At 38.6% G+C, this 20312-nt stretch overlaps 1 protein-coding gene across 9 annotated transcripts in view; it reads right to left on the bottom strand.

Moving 5' to 3' along the window:
- Positions 1–2734: 2734 nt before the first annotated feature.
- Positions 2735–20312, bottom strand: part of APC (APC regulator of WNT signaling pathway) — a 96589-nt gene continuing 79011 nt past the window's right edge. For 8 of the 9 annotated variants that reach the window (XM_041399188.1, XM_041399186.1, XM_041399182.1 and 5 more), the window contains 4 exons: positions 19336–19413; positions 16832–16948; positions 15907–16121; positions 2735–15492 (listed from right to left, as the gene is read on the bottom strand). In XM_041399188.1, coding sequence (XP_041255122.1) covers positions 8925–15492; positions 15907–16121; positions 16832–16948; positions 19336–19413 — 6978 coding nt within the window. In that variant the 3' untranslated portion in view covers positions 2735–8924. The remainder of the gene's footprint in view (positions 15493–15906; positions 16122–16831; positions 16949–19335; positions 19414–20312) is intronic. The other variant, XM_041399189.1, reaches the window with a different exon arrangement.

Raw genomic sequence — 20312 nt, 5'->3', positions numbered from 1 at the left:
TTTTTAAGTAAAATATAAGGGCTGTGAAAAAACCCACAAAACTTTCATTGTGAAAAATACTTCATGAATTATGACTCAAGTTTGAAGTAACAGGTCCGTCCAACACTAAATTTTCAACAGCATAGAGAGAAAATGATGCTGTTTTTCGTTTAGTTTCATTTTGCTGGTATTTACTTACCATGAGACTTCAATACGCAGAATTAACCACTAATTGCCACTTTTACAAGACTGTATGCATCATTTCCCCAAAGCAAGGGATGTCCCTGCTTATGGCAGAGTTTCAACACAGAACTGGATGATTTCTAAGGTCCCTTTCCTACTCAAGCCATTCTGTGTTTCTGTGATTTTAAATCCATAGACTGCCTTTCGGTTTTAACAATCCAGAATCCTTCTGCTACATAAGTGTTATCAGAAGAGGCACTACCTCATGCCCATACAGAGAATGTCAACAGAGCATTCTGTATGAATCAGCAGAAGCACCACTTCTCTTCATCTTAGTGGCAGAGGACTATAAATGTCAATAGCTTATTTAAGGAGCGTGGGATGTTCTAAACCCACTTGAGGCTTATATGTTTCAATCTGTGTAAGAGCAGCTGACAAGTGGCCTTGAAACAACCAGCCTGAGTGTTTGGATCTAAAAGTCCTTTGGATTATGTCACCTACACCCAAAACTTGACTTGCGTGAATTAATGGAGGAAGTACAGCAAACAATATATACAGTGTTTCACTAAGATCCTGAGGAGAATGCTGGGCACCACATTGCCAAAATTCTATACAAATCCCTATTAGTTGGCCACAATGGAACTAGCAAAGTGGAAAACCGTGGATTTCTAACCATCTCTCATTCCTTCTGATTGCAAAGACTATCTCTTAAGTATGGAGCTCAGTTTTATACCCATTCTTTATCCTTCTGTTTTAGCTTTGTAAAGCAGCTGACAGCTGTGTAAATTCACAGCTGTGTACAGCCAGCTTCCAAGATCAAAAGAAACCATCAGTTACCTGTGTGTGATACAGTAATACAGTATTTCCTCTGAATTCATAGCTTTCACTTCTACTAGATTTTCACTTCTAACAAGTCAAGTGTTTTATGTTCTGGTTTTGGCTGGGATAGTTAATTTTTTTTCTAGTAAGTAGTATAGTACTGTGGTATGAATTTAGTATGAGAATGTTGAAAATGCACTGTTTTTGTTGCTAGAATAAGTTTCTCATGCCCTGCCAGGAAGAGAGCTGAGTGGCACAAGAAGTTGAGAGGGGACATGTAAACCAGCCAAAAGGATATTTCCAGACCTTACGGCCTCATGCTGAGGCCTGTCGAGAAAGTGGGCTGGAGGCTCATGCTCAGGAATTGCCTAGGAATCAGTCAGCAACTGGTAAGCAACTATATTGTGACTCACTTGTTTTGTATATTCTCTATTATTATTAGGAACATCACAATTTTCTTCCTTTTCTGTTTATTCAACTGTCTTTATCTGAATCTACAGTTTTCTCATTTTTACTCTTCTGATTGTCTCCCCGATCCCACAGAGGGGAGTGAGTGGCTGGGTAGTGCTTGATTGCCAACTGTGGTTAAACAATGTCACTTAAAACACTTAGAAGTGTCCAATACTCCATCACAGCAGTTCAGCTCAGTGTAGTAGGAAAAAAAGGATGCCAATTCCTTTTCATCATCCAATGGAATAACAAAATACTACTATAAAAAATAATAAAAATTGGGAATTTTCTTATATTACGGTTTAACTTTTACATCTATTGATGTGTTCATCCAGTTACTTCCAGTGTGAATGTGTGCCATCCCAGACCTTAGCAATAGTCATGTAAGATGCACAAGCCCTTCCCTGCTACCAATGTGCTTTTTCTGCAGAGGACTGTTAAGAGAAAAAAGGTCAGAATTAGGCTTAGCCTACCTTCATTTGTATTTAATACAAATATCACTCAAAGTCCCCTTGTTTTTGTGATCTCTACTGATTTAAAATTGCAGATTATAATTATAATGCTTTAAAAATATTATTTTTAATAAAACATTTACACGTCTAGCAAAGCAATTTTCTGCATATAAACAAAGACTTAAGTGTATTTTTTTTCTAGAACAACTTGAAAATCAGTCCTCAAATTAGAACTCAATATGAAAAAGTGGTACAAATATTAGAAAACAAGGGATCTTAGTAATCAGCAACAATGCCCTTTTTTTAGTTTAAATACTTTGTCAAAGTCTAAAGTGAATAGGGGAGTGTAAAATATGTATGCAAATATAAATATATATATGTCTGTGTGTTGGGAATTTATCAACCCAGGTCCCTTAATAGTCTAATCAGGGACTAAAGAATTCATTCTTTAGAGGAAAGAAAGATTTTTGTAATTAGTCTCTGCTATGCTTATGAGTCATAATGAAATAAGCCTTGTGAATCTTTTTTAAGTAAGAGGGATTATGGGATTATATTGTGTCAGAATTAGATTTTGTTTTGTGCAGTTCCTTCTAAGCTGAAACATGGAAGAGAACAGAGAACTCTACAGGTGAACCAGGTTTTCAGGCTTCTTTTTTCCACTTATTTATCTGAAATGTGAATATCACTAAAATGAAAATGTGTAGGTTTTTTTAGAGCATTTGTTCTGATATACTGAATTACTGAAGTGTCTTAACAACAAATACCTTTTAAAATGAAATCATATTTCTAATACAGTGGACAGACACCTAACTTTCGGTAGTAGCCAAGAAAACAATTCCACTCTGACAAGGTGCAATCAGGAGGATATTTTATGTAACACTGCAAGTAATAAATAAATTATGCATAGCAAGACTAAATTCAGAATAAGTATACTGTGAAACAAAATACATTAGAATAATTGAAGAAAGAATTAATTACAGAGTTAGGATATAAACAGTAATGCATCTCAGGCAGAAGCAAACAACAAAATTGAAGGAAAGATAATTGTGGGCTGAGTTTGTTCAAGAGAAACAACACTTACAGGTGGGCAAATTCATCTGATCTCACAGGATGACAGTTTACTTGCAGAGAACCAGCACAAGCTTTATTCATGTTAGATCCCACCAGAAAGGATGGCATTAGATATACTGTTTGTATGTATGGCTTGAGCTCTGGACAGAAGTGCATTTTACTGAGGGAACTAGCTCCCTCTACTCTTCCTGATATTCTAATTGCAATTCCACAGCCACTCAAGCAAAGGATGTTTCCACACACAGCAAAATTTGAATAATTTCTTTAAATCTTGAAGTGGCAGAAATTCACTAATACAAAAGCCTGTAACTGTGTGGAAATTTCCTAAGAAAGGTAATTTGCAAAACTACAAGGGAGGTGTTCCCCAATCTTAGAGTAAGTAAACAGCACATCTGGTAAACTGAAACTTGACAGCAGAAAATTCATCTTGGCATCACAAGTTAATTGACACCTGCATTAGTTATGTTGTGAACTCTTAAAGCACCACACCAAATTCCCTTGCACTTCCAATATGTAACCAAACACAACACGTAAGCAGTTAACTTACCATTCTGACTAAAAACTCAACCTTAGCTACATAACATTCTCTATAAACACATTTACAGATACAAATTGTTATTCTGCATATAGGAAACTATGATGCAGGAATCTTATTTCTACGTGTTCTCTAAAATGAAATTAAAAGTGGGCAGCTCTTCTGGTTAAATGTCAAAGTGCAAAGGAGATGGCTGTGGAACCAGAGAGCAAATACACTTGGGTAATTTGGTATCAGAAAGGTCCTCAGAGTTTTAAACATGTGGAGAAAGTCATGCTTTACATTAACTGACACTTCACTTCTGATTCACAGCCTCATCCAAATCACACATCTCGTCAAGAACAAAGCTGTCGCACAGGTGGATCCAACTTTGCAAGGCATTACAGTAGATGTAGGAAGTTATATTTAGGTGGAAGTCTACACATGATTTTTAGTGATGCTGTTATGGCTGTTCATATACTATTTCATGAAAGCTAGATGGGAAAGACATTTGGGAGGCATCTAGGAACTGCAGTAACTGTACAACTTCTTTGTATGAAGAGTCCACCTAAACATTTTCCAGATCATCCCTACAATAGTGACCTCATTAAGAAAGGGAAATGTTACCTCCCTCTTCAAACCTCTTCTAGGAAAGCAATAGTTGCAATAAATTTCTTCACTGGAAGGATTTACTGCATTAAGTTTAATATTGCAAATCTAAAAACAGTCTCCTCCCAGAAGTTTACATGTGGTAGAGTTTTTTTTTTTTTTTTTTTTTTTTTTTTTGGGGGGGGGGGTATTTTTGATGAAGAAATGTATCTTTTCCACATCCATATACTGATGTAATACTTCTGAAGTTAGTTGTCAGAATTTCCAGGATTAAGGACGTACCCAAATATAAGTTATTTAAATGCACAGCACTAGAGGCCATTAGGCAAAAATTACGTAAAAAAAATACCAAAAAACCCAAACCAAAAAACAAAAAAAACCCCACCTTCCATTTGCTTTTGCTGTGTCAAAATAGGTGAAGCTCTGAAACTTGGCACATAGGCTTAAAATTGCCTGTAATGGCTCAATCCAGTGACCTCCTGGAAAGTAAACTATCTCAACCTCTTTCAACCAGCCTTAGTTGTTTTATTTACTTTGCTGGTACAGGTGGCACTTGTCCAACTATGCACTGAGCAAATTCAGCATATCCAAGCAGCACTAATCCTACTAATCCCATCAGGGGAGAAGGTAAGAGGTAAGCAAGTCCACTGAATGGTCATGTAAGAGCCAGGATTCATAGGCAGAAGCATGGAATGGAGAAGAAAACTTCTTTGGAACAGCACATGCCATTTCTTCAGCTCTAGAAATAGTATGGATCATTATCCTTAAGAAAGAGGAAGCTAACACAGTTATCTTCGTTGGTAATATCAACTTCTATTAAGGAAATCAAGGGGATGGACACCTGTGAAGTACTCCAAAGTAGACATCAAATAATTCCGTTTTCAGATTATCAGGCAAAGGTTATGCAGTTTTGTGGTCTACTGGTGTACTTCAAAATAATGCCTCATTAATTTGTGCATAAGCTGTTCTCTCTCTGGTACAGCTTATATAATTTAGTGAGGAAAAAATCAAAGTACATCCCTAGGACAATATGACTCACTCTGAAACTGTCCCTTTTATCTCCCTTCTCCTTTTCCAAAGACAGCGCAGCTAACTTCCCAAAGCCATTAGAGGTACTTGTCTATGTTGAAGAATACTGCAGCTTACTGACATTTATAGCATAAACTGTACTTGTATTCTGCAGCCAAATCCTACTTGAAACAATACTCCAGTCTCATCCGGAAACTATGGCAAGGCTTTCAGTTTTTAACCTGTCCTATCTGACAGAGCTGTGAGCATTATCTTTAATCTTTCAGGAGAAAATACTCTCAATAGAGAACTGCACATGAAAAATAGAAATAGATTAATTCCCCTTTAAAGACTGCAATATTTAGTCAGAAGAGCTTACACAGAAATTGAGCAGTAACCTTAACCGTGGCACGCTGCAAGAAACTAAAATGGAAGCACATTTTAAAAAGTGAACTAATTACAAATTGTGGGGAGGTCAGATCTCTGCTTTTAACATCAAGAGCACAAAGCTAGAAGACAGTCTGAAATGAGCTTTATGACTTATTTTTCAGTATAGTGTAAGTTTGGTATGCACTAGATATGATAAGCTAATTCAAAGACAAATAAAGGTCTGAGCATAAGTCACAAAAAATTCTACCAAAATTGGTAGAAAGGAAGGCAGTGCATCCCAGAACAGTAAATTGAGTCTTGGTTTCCTTAGCTCCTTGCTATTCTTTGTTTTGCCTTGACATTAAATAATGTCCTCTTACCTGCTGTGGCAACTTCATACAAATAAAACCAAGGAACGAGAGGTTATCTTTAGCAGCATAAATCAAATCTGACTACTGTGACTCTGATATCATTAACAAAATCCAAGACCAAATATACTTATTGCAACCATTTTTCGTATCTTTGATTTTATATTTCTGGGATCTGTTTTTTAGTTAAGCTTAAAGAATATAACTTTATATCCCCATCATAAATCAAACATCATGGATGTCTTTAAATATTCTGAAAGGCTCTTAGTGGATACTAAGTATTTTAGATAAAGAATCAGAGAAATGTTGATCTGGAAGAGATTTCAAAAGATCACCCATCTCTGCACACAGGCAATATGAAATATACTACAGTCCATCCCTATGAGATGTTTCATAAACCTCTTCTTAAAACTTCTATAATGGAAATTCAACAACTCCCATGGGAAGCATATTTTAGTGTATCACTACCCTTATAGTTGGAAAGTTTCTCTAGCTTGTCTTTGCTACAAATATAGTTTACTTAAGTGGATACTAAGAGAAACTTTCCAATTATAATGATCATGAAGTATCCCCAAGTCTATATCAAGAAGCCACTATAATTTTCAAAGACATTCTGGTGTTTGATACGCATACAATTATTTATAGTTTCAGGTTATCTTCTGATTAAAAACACTGATTTCAGTAGTTTTTCAGTAACAGATCTGAAACCAGAATTTCTTTTTTGAGACTGAGTTTACCTTTAATTCTTTAATTGACAGGACAAATATGTAATGCCATATTAAACAACTATTTTGGATTATGTAGTATATTTTTGTATTAGTTGTTAAAAGCCCAGAACAAAATAATGATTAAAAAAAAATATCGAGTGGTCTTTAATTTAAAACAAGGATGGAGTTCCATATTCTACTCCAGCAGGAAGTCCTGACTTTCAATACATGACATGATCTGTTTCTGTCTCATCTTTAAAAGGACACTCAATATTCATTCATATTAGAAGTTTAATGAAGAAACTTGTATGCAAAATATTTCAAATGCTAACATGAGGAGTGCTGCTTCTTAACACGTTCACAAGGTGATACAGGAACATGGCATGTCTCTAAGAAAATCTGACAGGAAGCAAAGAACAAAAGAGCAAGTAAGATACCACTTCTGCCAAACACATATTTTTGGTACTGGCTTCTATATAAATTGACTTCTGTCTGCTGATAGTGTCTTGATTGTGTTCCTAAATCAGTGCATGACTTATAATGAATTAAATTGATTCCTTTCAGTATCAGAAGTACAAAAGCCACAGAAGTGATACACTCCGCAACTGTGTTAAAGCTACCATAAAGGTAAGTTGCTCTATTTCAGGGCTTCCTGAAATCAGGGCATTCTGACATATCAGTTATTTAGAAAGCTACCTTTAGAACAGTCCAGTTGAGACACAATACACCGATACACCATTTCATTTCATGGTTTGTTTAAACATGCACAGAATGGTTAATGTTCTGTTCTCTCATGTTACTACTTTGAAGTAATCCTCATCTAAATTCAGACTATATTTATATTTTTAAAGCACAAATCTGTTTTTTTCCAGCATTGTTCTAGCACAATCTATACTTGCATCAAAAGGCTCAAGGCAGCAAATGTCATATTTTGCATAAAATTCTTTTTCTACTATGGTAACAAATTTCTTGCTGCCATGGGATTCTTGTGAAATTTTTCCCTTCATAATTTTTAAAAAAATAAATAAATTAAAAAAAAAACCACCCACAGAGCGCAAATAGAAGCAAATTTTCATCTTATAGTCACTATTTCACATTCTACATTATATCCCCAATCAAAAAATGTTTTGTTTTACAAATATTATTTGTAGATACAATATTGTTTCAGGCTTGCAGTCATGAGAACAATTATACTGCGTGGCTACTGGAAATACCCTGCCTTTAGCCTTGTTATGCACCTGAGATGTGTGAAACTGTTTCAATTACATATATATTACAGAAAACCTAGGGCCTGATCCTGCAAATGTTAAAAGCATCCTACAACAGCCATTTGCCAGTGATAAGAAAGAACAGATATTGGAGGTGCAGGATTATCCTAAATCAGGCCTTAAGTGTTAAGTGCATACAACCACATTATATGGTGACATCTCAAAGTAAAATCCTGTATTTTTATGTAATGCAGAAGTAACACACACAACTTACATATAGTAATAATTTATTCTGAAATGTTCATTTTAGTCTCTGTTGAGACATCACCCACGTCTCATTAATAAAAGAGCAGCCATCTCACCTCAAATACCAGAATATACAACAAGATACAGCATAGCAAAAAAATTCTACCTACTTTAAGATAAAATCTAATTCAGGTAAAATAATTTTGTTCAAGGTTTTACAGTTACACAGTTGTTTTTTTGTTCGTTTTTCTTTTTCTTTTTCAGAGCACAAAGAAAGTGTAAATTGTTACACCATATCTATCTATGCACATTATGTGACCACAGAAATGTTAATCATTACTTCATAAAATGAACCATTAGTTCCATTCATGCAGAAAAGCAGGCTGGGAAAGCTTGTTCAGCGGAAACCATATTACTGTGAATTTCACAGCCACATGATTAATTATTGGGTTAGATGAACTCACAAATACTAAACATGAGCATATTTTTTTTGCATAAATAATACCAATTCTTCCCTGATGTAGTTTAGTTGGTCTGTAATCTAGAAATTATTGGTAAAGCAATATGACTGCATCATTTCTATTGTGCTATTCTATGATTTCAACGACAAGCAATATTCAAAGGATAATGGGATGAGATGCATGTTAAACATGGGAATACATGTTAAACATACTGTACAAATACACTTGCTTTAGCAATTTTATTCCAAACTGTCAATCAGGTATTCCTGCAAAATATCACCAGTGGAGACAAAGTATACTATCAAATATGGCTTCCAGAACAAGGACCATCTAACAAGAATCAAAGCTATTTACAACAAATAAAAACAAAATAAACAAACAAAAAATCAATCCCCATTTTTTTTGTTTCATTTGAAACAAAGTTTCTAAGTAGCTGCTGTATATAATACATCAGTTTTTTTTTTTGTTTTTTTGTTGCACTTAAACAGAAGTTACCAGGTAAGAGCCAGAGTGACGTTTAGGGCTTTGTGTTCCACTGGAGTCAGTGTTTTCAGACTTGGTGTCACGTTTCTTGGTGCTGTTATTCACCGGAGTTGGTATCTGTGAGGGCCGAGCAGAGCTATTGTCCACGCTGCTCTTCCTGCGGCTCGGGTTGTAGTTGAAAGGAGTCACCCTTGCTGCCACAGCACCAATGGGGGAGCTGTGCTTGCTTGAGCCACTGGAACTGAATGGAGTACGCTCGCTAACAGTACTTTCGTTAATTTCTGGTGCAGGAACGGGATTATTCTGCAGAGGCTTTGTTTCAGTGCCTTTCTTGTCTGGACTGTCTATCTGAAAGAAAGAGTTCAGACGGTTTTCTAAGCCAACAGTACGAACAGGAACACCTCCATTCCCTGGGGTTTGCTTTTCTTGAATCTCTTTAGGATCTTTACCATTCACACCCCCTTTCTCTGAAATACTGTCAATAACAGGGGGAGTATTTCCAGTTGGGGACCTTCCAGATCGAGGATTGTTAATTGGGCAGTCCTCTATCCTCACCCACACATCCTCTGTCTTAGAGACAGCTGGAGCCATCTGATAGATGAGGGTTTTGGAATCAGAGCCATTTGTGGCACCTGAAGAAGAATGCTGAGGATCATTCATTATCTGAGGAATTTCATTTTCTTTTATTTTCCTCCAAGTACCTTTTGCTGGTGCTTGGATTTCTTTACTTTGCTTGTGTCCAGGGAGAGAACCTCCAAGCTGCTTCTCATCTTCACTTTTTGCCTTTTCACTGGATTCTGAAGAAGCTGACAGGATTGAGGAGGAACTTCCAGTTCTCCGCCAAGTGCTTACACGAGGAAGTGATGAGGAATGCTTACTGTGCTCACGCTTCCACGTTCCTGATCTGTTGATCAGCAGCCTAGATGGACTCTCAGAATGGGAACGAGCTATGTCATGACGCTTTGCTGGTCGCCCGTCATATTCTGTAGTAGGGCTCTGATTAGAGGCTAGTTTTCGCCAACCACTACTTTGGCCAGGTGAATGAGTGGATAAAGACATATCAGGAAGAGAAGGACTTAAAACTGGGGTCTGTAGTTGGGACCTTGTGGGAGAATCTGGCCTAGAAGGCGACAGAGATTCAAATGAAGCTGACTCTTCTAATTTCCGTCTCAGAGTTGGGCTTGGAGCCTCTTTAATAAAAGTTGACTGACGAACGAGAACAGGTCTCTCAGATCTGTCAGATTCACTTCCACTAGACTTTGTGGATGGCATTCTGGATAGGTCAGTCTTTTTGTTTGATCCACCAGCGCTGAGAGTTTGGTTTAATCCCTTTGAAGCAGATTCACTTCGTGGAATACTACTGGTACTCTTAGGTAAGGCAGTTTGCTTTGTAAGGTTTTGCTGGCTCATCTGTCTGCCCGGTGGTGTGTATGACATTCTACCTGAACTTGAGGATTTAGTTGAAGCTGTGCTAGGAGATGATGTTCTTGGCAACTGTGACAGTTTGTTGGGAGGACTGATACCATTTCTTCCTGGGGAAATGGAGTTTCGGCCAGGAGATTGCAGAGGCCTACTTAATGGCTGCTGTTGAGGTCTGGAAGGAGTGGAATCTCTAGATCCTGATCTAGAAGGTCCTTTACTTGATCCACTCTGGTTCAACCCTGATGGCTGCCTAGTCACAGGAGCTGGCTCAGGTTTCACTGATGATTTGGCCCCTCTTGGAGAACTAGTCAAACTTTGGCCTTCAGTGGGACTCTTGGAGTTCATGTTTTTGAGTGGGGGTCCTTTTTTGGAAACAGGACTAGTACTTGAAGAACTATTTCGAACTCCTGGAATATGGATCATTGTTCTACCACGTGAAATTGAAGGCACACTTGTCTGTTGTGGTTGCTTCAAACTTGAAACTTCTGAATTAGAGCGTGCTTTTCCTGTGATCATACTTTTATACACTTTCTTCCCTCCTTTGATTCCCCTACTTTCTGATTCCACTTTTTTAGACTCCAGTGTACTCTTCTCTCCTGGCTTAATAATTCTTGGACCTTTATTACTAGTGAAAGGTTTTTCTTCTTGGTCTGGGGTAAGATGAAATGGTGACCCTAGAGAAATACCAGATTTTAATGAAAGGATAGAGTCAGAGTCTGATGAAGCTTGTCTAGACAGTGATGCAGCAGCTGCAGCTTGATGCAAGCTACTAACTATAGAATTTGCACCTTCTTGTATAGCTTTCCAGTCAAAGTTTTCTGAATCAGGTGAAAAACCATGTTCTGAATCTGGCCTCTGTATTTCTCTTAAATCCAGTGTTAAATCTTCTGCTAGTATACCACCTGTGTTTCTGGAATTATTTTTTTCACCATCACTCTTAATTCTTGAGGGCTTTTTCTTTTTAGGCATAGCAGAACTAATGCATTCCTGCAGAAGATCATCTTCTGAGTCAATGCTAAGAGAACTCAGAGAGCTGTTTCTAGAGAAGCACACAGGAGTATCTTCAACATGAAATGATTTAGGTGCATAACCAGAAGTCTGTGGTCTGTTGGATTCCACCTGTGGCTCAGGAGCCTCAGGACGTTTTGCAGGTTCCCCTTCTTTGTTATTATTGTTTTCTTGATCAATATCACTGAGGGAGCTAAGAGACGAATTGCGAGAAAAACAAACAGGTGTGTTTTCAATAGCAAAATTCTGCATCTTCTCATCTGTAGCTGCACCTCTGTCTGGAATATCTTTAGTTGACTGAGAGAAAGTTTTTGTCTGGCTTCTGCCCGCTGGGTGTTTTTGACAAGCTTGTGTCCTGTTACTTGGCTGCTGATTTGAAGACTGTTCTGCATTAGAGCACTCTTTACTTTCCATTTCCTTTCCTTCTTTTCCTTTTCTTAATTCTGCCTTCTCCCTTGAAAGATCAACATCATCATCATCAAAATCTAAAGAACTCAGGGAATCATTCCGTGAAAAACAGTAAGGAGTTCCCTCAATCGGTGTATAATGATGAGGGGAATCAAATGCAAAGCTTCCTCTTACACGCTCTTCATTATTTGGCAATTTGTCATGAAACTCTCTTGTATTATTTTTAAGGTTCTGTTTCTTTGCATCTCTGTTCTCTGGATAGCTTCTTTCATTACTAGCATTGTTTTTGGGTTCTATGCTTTTTCGCACACGTGCTCTGTATTCATTGTTTTGGGAAACAGGCTTTACTGGTGATGTTGGCTTCTTTTTCTCACCTTCTGGTTGGTTTTTATTACTTGGAGATGAAGATGCTTGTTGAATTTGATCCATTATCTTCTTCACTCTGAAAGGTTTGTGACTTTTTCCTTTTGGCATAGCTGAGTTAATGCATTCAGCCAAAATATCACCCTCTTCTGTTTTGTCGTCATCCAGGCCAAGGGGAATCACAGCTGAGCTTTTTGCTCTCTGAGAGTCATCAGTACTTCTGCCTTCTGTAGGAATGGTGTCCCGTTTTTCAAACTCCCCTGACTCTGCTCCCACACCCACATTGTCTGCATTGGCCAGCTCACTTGGGGGGGATTCTATTGTCAGGTCACTCAGAGATGTAGCTGTTGAAAAATTTATTGGTGTACCCTCCACACAATATACCCGTGGCATATCATCTCCTGGTGTAAAAGTCACATGCTTTTGTGATTGCAATCTGCTTTGTGAAGGCAAAAGTTTGTAAACTGGCAACTGGCTGGGCTTTCTGGCTACAGGAGGAGGTATTTTTGGAGCAGATGCTTGAGAAGGCTTTTTGGCTTTACGTGAAGACTTTGTTGGCATTGCAGAAATAATACATGCTTCCAGTATTTCAATATCATCATCAGAATCATCCAGAATGTCTTTTTCTGCTTCAGCTGGCTTCTCTGGTTTCTTCTCCTGGTTTTCCTTGGTATCATTTGACTGTTCAGGTTCTGCTTCGTTTCCATGCTCGTTTTCATGAACTGGAGGCATAATTCTTAACTCTGCATCCTTCTGTATAAATGGCTCATCAAGGCTCAGAGCACTCAGGCTAGAAGAGCAAGAAAACCCATCCGGTGTGCTCTCTGTGGCAAAATGTAATAGTGTATCAGCATCTGGCAGTACCTGAACTCTTTGAACAGCTGCATTTACAGCTGCCTGTCTAGGACCAGGCTCTCTCTTCTCTGTAGTGTTTGCTTTTCCTTTAGGTACCTCTCTTTTAACTTGGACTCCTTGAGCAGGCGGTGGTGTTTTACTTCTGCTTGGCGGCATTGTTTGTCCGGGGCTGTCTGGAAGGTCACTGGGACTTATAATACCACTTACTATTCCACTGCAAGGCTCACTTTGAACTGAACTAGCAATTGAACGGCTTTCAAAACTATCTAGGGAACTTACAGAAGTACATCTGCTGAACATGAGTGGTGTTTCCTGTACATAATGTTCTGGTGGGCTTTTAGGAGTTTGGGCACCACTCTTTGAGGGAGATTTGGCACCTGAAGAAAATTCAACAGCTTTATGTCTAGAGGAATCAGAAGGAGACAAGCTAGAAGTCTGAAGTCTAGTGGATTTTGTTCTGATGTGTTGTGCTGTTGATGTGATTTCACTTGCTGCACCTTCTGTAGGTAGAGCCCCACTGTTCTCCTTCAGTTCTGCAATCTGCAATGTGTTATTGGCATCTGTGCCACGTGTGGATTGATCACGTCCTATTTCATCTTCAGCTGATGACAAGGATGACAAAGAGCTACACCTTGAAAAACATATTGGGGTATCTTCCACGCAGTAAGTTTGTATAGTTTCCTGATTAATAGAGGGAGTCTTACAGGAGGCGTTCTTCTGTGCATGACCACTTCTGCTCTGTGCAGAGCTTGGGTGAAGCTGGTTTTGCCTCTTTGAACCAGCTGAGGGGGCTGATGTGCTCCCACTGCTTGGGGGAATATGGTCAGTTTTATTGAGTTGCACTGAAGAAGTCTTTGGAAAAGTAAAAGGTGGCTTCTGAGAAGGTGCTGGAACTTCTGTTGAATATTTTAAACTATAATCAATAGGCTGATCAACATGATGTTCCTCTTCGTTGTACTTTATGCTGTAATTAGTTGGTCTGTCTTCCTCTTCGTGTTGTTCCTCCTCAGAATAACGTTCACTATAGTTGGTTGGCTTATCATCATCATAATCATCAACCTGGCACAAGGACTGGTTTACTTTTTGATTTATTCCAAGAGCTGGGCCTACTCTATTCTGATCTGAGCCACTGGATCCTCTCGATCTAAAGGAAGAAACACACTCCTGCTGTCCAAAAGGGGTCTGATATTTCATGTGTTTATCCTCTCCACTTTCAGAATACACAGGGTAGGCTGCATTTTGGTTCCTTGACTGTCTTTGCTCATTTTGTTTCATTTCATCATCTATTATATGCTTAGGCCTTGCCCATCTTTCATTCTGGGAAGGACTCTGCCTTCCAGAATTTAACTGCTCATCTGAGTATTTAAGACTATAATTAATAGGAGTGTCTAGTTCTCCATCATTGTCATCCATGTGATTTGCGCTGTGAATCTTGTGTGCCAAGTCAGCGGGATATTGGCCATAACTACAGAATTTACTTTCATCATCTTCGGAGTAAGACTCAATGGAAGGTTTCATTTGGCCTCTTTTACCATAGCCATCACTGCTGCTGACACTATTTAAACTATCATTTGAAGCTCTTTTGTATTCCATTTTTGTATAAGGCACAGGACATGTCCTGTTTGAGTTCTCGGATTTTGGAAAGTATGTATTTGAGTGAGTATGGGCAGAGGCTGATCTCCTCTGGGCATTTCTGTCTTCTGTCAAACAGTGTATTTCAGAAGTGGAACCAGAACTTCTGTCTTCCTGTGGAATGTGCATGCTTGTTACTTCTTCCATAACTTTGGCAATCTGAGCTGCAGCAGTAGAAATCTGCATTCCTATTCTCTTAGAGGAATTCCCAGTACTTTCTGCAGCTTGATGATAGGTATTTAAACCTACTGTTCGATCCCTTTCAACACTTCTGTCTTTCTCAGATCGAGAATTTTCTGCATTTCCTCTACTGGAAGAGGAGGAGCCAGGCAATACTGTAGTATTTACAGTAGTATATGGTGAGAGCACAGTCATATTGCCAGCATTAAAGCTGTCTGACCTGCACACCCCATCGTCGTGGCGGCTGGCGTCCAGGACATACTCACTGTATATATTTTGCTTATGTCTCTGCTTATTGCGGTGAGATGCTTTTGGGCTTAAGTTATCAATGTTGTCAAAAGTCTCTGATAAATGCTGAGCATCTAATTCTGCTTCCAGTGCCTTTTGCTTTCTGACATGGAGGGATGGGAGGCTTGATCCTGGAGACATAATGTTGGCGTCTTTGTACTTTGCTGGCCTGTTTGCCATGAGGTTCCGTAGAGCTGCGGCACTACCCATGGCTATCATTTTGTGTTTTGAGTGAATCAGGTTTTTCAGCATGCTGACGGCTCCCATGTCCCACAGCGCCTCCTGATCCTTTGCATTTCGAGCAGAGAGATTCCACAGGGTCCCACATGCGTTACTAACTATTGTCAAACTGTGTGACTTCAAGTGTTGTAACAAGGTTTGTAAGCAGCTGTTCTCTCGCAAGATTTGCCTGGTGTTGAGTAATTGAAAACAAACATCTGTAAGTGGCACTTCAAAAGGGTAAGAGACAAAGCAAAACAGAAACCTATTATTCTAGAAATTAGTTTTGCCCTTACAAAGGTTAATTAAGAATTCTCCTGTGCAAATAACTCGCATTTCCACTAGCTTTTATCTGAATGCTAACCAAATCCTATTACAAATATGAATAGTTGGCTTTTAGTACAGTTCATCATTAGGAAGCAGCAGCTCTTAATCTGATTGCACGTTCCTGTTATGTAAGTGAAATACCCACTTCACCAAATGTACTACAAATTAACTGTTTTTAATTACTATACTTAATATATGCATTCATATTAAGGCTTGGTCATAAAAACTGTCAAAATATACATGCGGAACCACTAAAAATTGTCACAAGTGTACCTACCTATGGTCCTCATTAGTAGCAATTAGGCTAGAAACGTTTCTTAGTATTCCTCCTCCACTTTCTATGATGGCTAAAGTATTTGTTTGGCTCCGGTATGTCAGTGTGCCAACCAGAAATGCAAGAGCACCATCAACAGCACATATGTCAGCTTTGTTCCCAGTGCAGTGAGCTGACAAATTCCATAAGGCACTCAGAACACTTTTCAGGGTGGATTCCTAGGAAAATAGCAACATGACAGGAGAAGTTTTCAGCTATTGACCTTAAGCTCTCAGAAACACATTAAGTTAGCTTCAAGGAGCTGTGTGCATTCCAGTTCTGGTAAGGTGGGTGCAGGCAGCAGTGTTTGGTGAACAAAAGGTGAACAACCCTTCAAGGAGCTGTGTGCATTCCAGTTCTGGTAAGGTGGGTGCAGGCAGCAGTGCACATGTATTTTGTTCACTTTGCTCCTTCCTTCAGCCATGAATTTGGTACTGCCTGCCCCAGAGGTATCAGAAATATATGCCTCAATACTTGTTTGCTCCCTTGATAGAAAGGGCTTGAAGACCAGTTGGCAGGAGTCTCTGGGATGGAATATACTCTCATCTACACACCAAAGATGTCATAGACAACTACTAACTAACTGAAAAGAGCTTTTATGAAATAACAAAATTATAAAAAAGACTTTTAACAGCATAGCTCATGAAACTGAAAAGCAAAAGCAGTCAACCCTCATAAATAAAATCAGATCAATACTAGTTTTGAGGTGCCATTGCTCCATTGTGGTCTGCTGCTAAGTTAAATCAAACTTCTTCCAGGCAAATTACCTGAGCCACATCAACTGTTTCAGCATCTGCTGTTATCAAAAATGGTCAATAGTCATATTAATGTTTTGTGTAAAATAAACACAATCACTCAAAAATTCAATTTAATCACTTATAGAAGATACCTTCTTAACTTCTAAAGCACATTCCATCAATGCTTTCACACTTCCAACTTCTCTTAGAGTCTTTTTACTGTTTACATCTGCTCGCCAGGACAAGTTCCTCAACACACTTGCAATGACCTGCAAAATAAGAAAGAAAACACATTTCAAGATAGGTACGTTTTTAGCAGGTTATCAGACTTTCCTCCTGTGTAGGAGTGTGCCCCCTAATGACAGAGTGGCAAAACTAGCCTTTGTCCCCCAAAAAAGGAAAGAAGCCCAGAAGTTTCTCTCAACGATTAGGTGAAAAGTCACCTCATTGGACCTCAGGGACTTCACCAAACACTAGAGAACATCTAACTGGATAGAAGCCAAAAAGTCCTGCCTGACCTATCAGGTAGAAAAAGAAGAGAACAAAAGAGCTAAAGGCTTTTGTGAAGTGTTTTTACCAGGAGCAGACCTCTGCACCTGGCTCGAGTTTTTCTGTTTGTTATTTTGCCTTTTATTAAACCTTTTTTATTTCTAACATTGCAGCAGAAGTCACCTTGCTTATTTTATGTCCCCAAAGTAATAGCTAAGCTATCCTTGGGTGTATTATGTTTCTTTTTGAGGGCTTTTGAGAACTGGCCCAAGAAAAAGAAACGTAATACTCCTGGACTTATCAAATGTGATGTTAATTAACAGTGGTCGTGTTCAGTTACTGAACTAAAATTTGCTAACATCTTTTTGTTGTACTGTCTGCTAGAGTGGTCTAATGTTTCAGCATCAAGTTTGATCAAAGGTACTGGCTTTTCTGTGTTGGTATTTAAAACAGAGATTGGAAATCAGGTTCCCTGCTTTCCACACCAGTAGAACATTTGTATATGCATTTTCTTCTCTATTCTTATGTCTGTTCTAGAGTTGTATCATCTCAGAGGAGAGATTTATATAATATTTTTCTCAGTTTTTCCACTTAGAAAATAGTACAATATCACTTGCCTGTCTCTCAGATGGTATGATTATTTTTATGTTTATAAAGCTCTTTAAAGTATTTAAAAAAAACACTGTGCCTTTTATAAGCAGAATAGTTATCTCCAGAAGATGTCCTTGTACTTGGCAGCAGTTATATTCAAATAGGTTGTCACTGTAGTGGGCAGTCATTACGTATTAAACTCTATCCATTCATGAACAGCTGTAAGCATGCATATCTCTCATGAAATTAATTCGATAGAAAACTTTTGCTTATGAGTGTTCTCATTGTCACAGAAGTGCATGAACTTTTCAGGTTATCATGGTGAATGCTCCCTTGCTCACCCCCGCAGTGGAGCACAAGGAGCCCGTGGCACATGGAAGGGCTTGGGAACACCCAGCCCTGGCTGCTCCCAAGGAGCCACCAGCCCCTCAGAGCCCACCTCAACACAGCCAGAGCAACACAGGAGCCCAAAGCCAGGTGGGAACTGTGCCCTGTCCAGGCTCTTCCCAGAACTCTCTCAGGGAACCCACTACGCCGTGGCACGGCTGTGACGCTCAGGGGAGTCAAAGGGAGCAGCTCTCTGCCCATTTTGGACTGGGGATGTGGGACACTGTGGGATCCAGGGGAAGAGCATTCTGGAACTGTAGAACACTTACTGCAGGATGGCAGGACCCAAAGGTTTCAAATGCAGGAAATCAGATGGACTGAGGTGATCTTTCAGCACAGGAAAGCACAGGGGACAGAAAGGCACAGTGACTTCTGAACAGCTGACTGGCTGATACAGTTGTGTGGACTTACTTTTTGAGGACACTCAGTCCCATATTCTTACTAAATCCCATTTATAACTTGTGCTGAATGGAGGACTTCCTGCTCTCTGTGTGTGTGTGGTGTCTAGGTGCCAGTGGCTGGGGACACTCCCAGAGGTCAGAGGGCCCATGGGGCTGTGACTCTCTTTTCAAAAATACTCAATACCTGTCCTAATAGAACATCACAGAGTTTATCCAATAACCTCTATTGTAATTCTAATATTTTCCTCAATTTTAACTAGTAAGCTTCTCCTGTTAAGGAGAGAATATTTCGTTAACAGATAAGGTCAGATTTATTTAAAATTGCTCTTTTGTCTGATGATTCACTCAGACTGCAAGGAAAAAGGGGGCTTTCTTTTAAAGAACTGTTCCACTTTGTATGCAATAAGCATTAATTAAAGCTGATTATAATTTAATATTTAGTAATTTTACACAAGTTCCAACAGTTCTGCTCTTTCAGCTCTGAGGATTACCCTAAGCACTTCCTAAAGGTTTTATTTTCAGGCTGTTTTCCTTACACAGCAAGACCCATTAGAACAGACAGTAACAGATCAGGGTCATAAAAAAAGATTTGCAGCCGTGCATTATGATTTAAAAAAAAAAAAAACAAAAACAAACCACAAAGAATCACAGAACATGATCCTACAGATAAGAATATTTTACAAGAAGAATGTACTTCCTAATTAATGAAATAAATAGAGAAAAATTTTACATCAAAGTTAAGGCAGACAAGACAACAAAAGAAGCATTTTATCTCAAAAGAGCATTACCTGCTGCAAGTCTTCACTTTCAGATTTCAGCTGTGCTACAAGAGCTCTCATGCAGCCCTTCATGGAACATAATGTAGCCTGTTAGCAATCAGGAGAAAAAAAAATAGTGAGCAGGATTAAACAGCAGGTTAGATGGCTGCTTCTGCATAATGTTTTGATATTTTAAGCAAACAATATCTAAATTTAAGAAAAACTTAGTAAATATGTTGTCAACAATAAATACTTGGTTTACAACTATTAAAATTTCAGCATAGCTATCGGTTTAAATACAGAAGTGGCAAAATTGTGCTAAAATTCTGTATTTTTTACAGCACTTCTAGGACATGATCTGGACCTTTACTACCTTAGAAGCCTTCTCTCCTTTGCACCAAATAAAACCCGCTGTGAGCCAGCAATGTGCTGTTACCTACTGCCTAGTGAGAGAACAAATCCTGAGTTCTCTGTTATTTCCATTTACTGCTGAAATCTCTTCCCTCTAGAGTAGAAGGGTAAGTCTTCAGTATTGAGTTATTTTAAGATCCACCGTCTGGCAAATCTATTGGAAGTTTCTAGCGTTTATAAGAAATGTCCTTCTCAGAAAATAGGGGAACCAATTTTCTCTTATAATGATAGAAGTAGTGCCCAGTTTGATACAGATATACTCCATATATTTAAAAGCAAGCTCTAGCCTGAAGAGGTTGGAAAAATTTCATTAGACAGTAATAGTATTGTTAAATAACTGAAAACTTCAGAAAATGACTCAATTACAAATTTTAATTCAACATTCTCAGAAAGAATCAGTTACTATAAAATCGCTGTGTGCCGTACTAATCTAGTTCTCATTAAAAAAGCAGGCCAATAGATAAAATCCTTGCTTTCATTTACAAACGTGATTTGAGAGCCAATACCATAGTTGTATGATGCAAGATTCTGTTTGTGGTGCTGTCAGCAACAGGATGGAATGAGAGAGGTATATGGAACTCCTGCCTTGAGTTTGA

This window comes from Onychostruthus taczanowskii, unplaced genomic scaffold (assembly GCF_017590055.1).
Source record: "Onychostruthus taczanowskii isolate IOZ18803 unplaced genomic scaffold, ASM1759005v1 scaffold158, whole genome shotgun sequence".
In the NCBI taxonomy this organism is placed as follows: domain Eukaryota; kingdom Metazoa; phylum Chordata; class Aves; order Passeriformes; family Passeridae; genus Onychostruthus; species Onychostruthus taczanowskii.
Note: the sequence above shows the minus strand (reverse complement) of the source record. Positions and strands in the feature narration are given on the sequence as shown.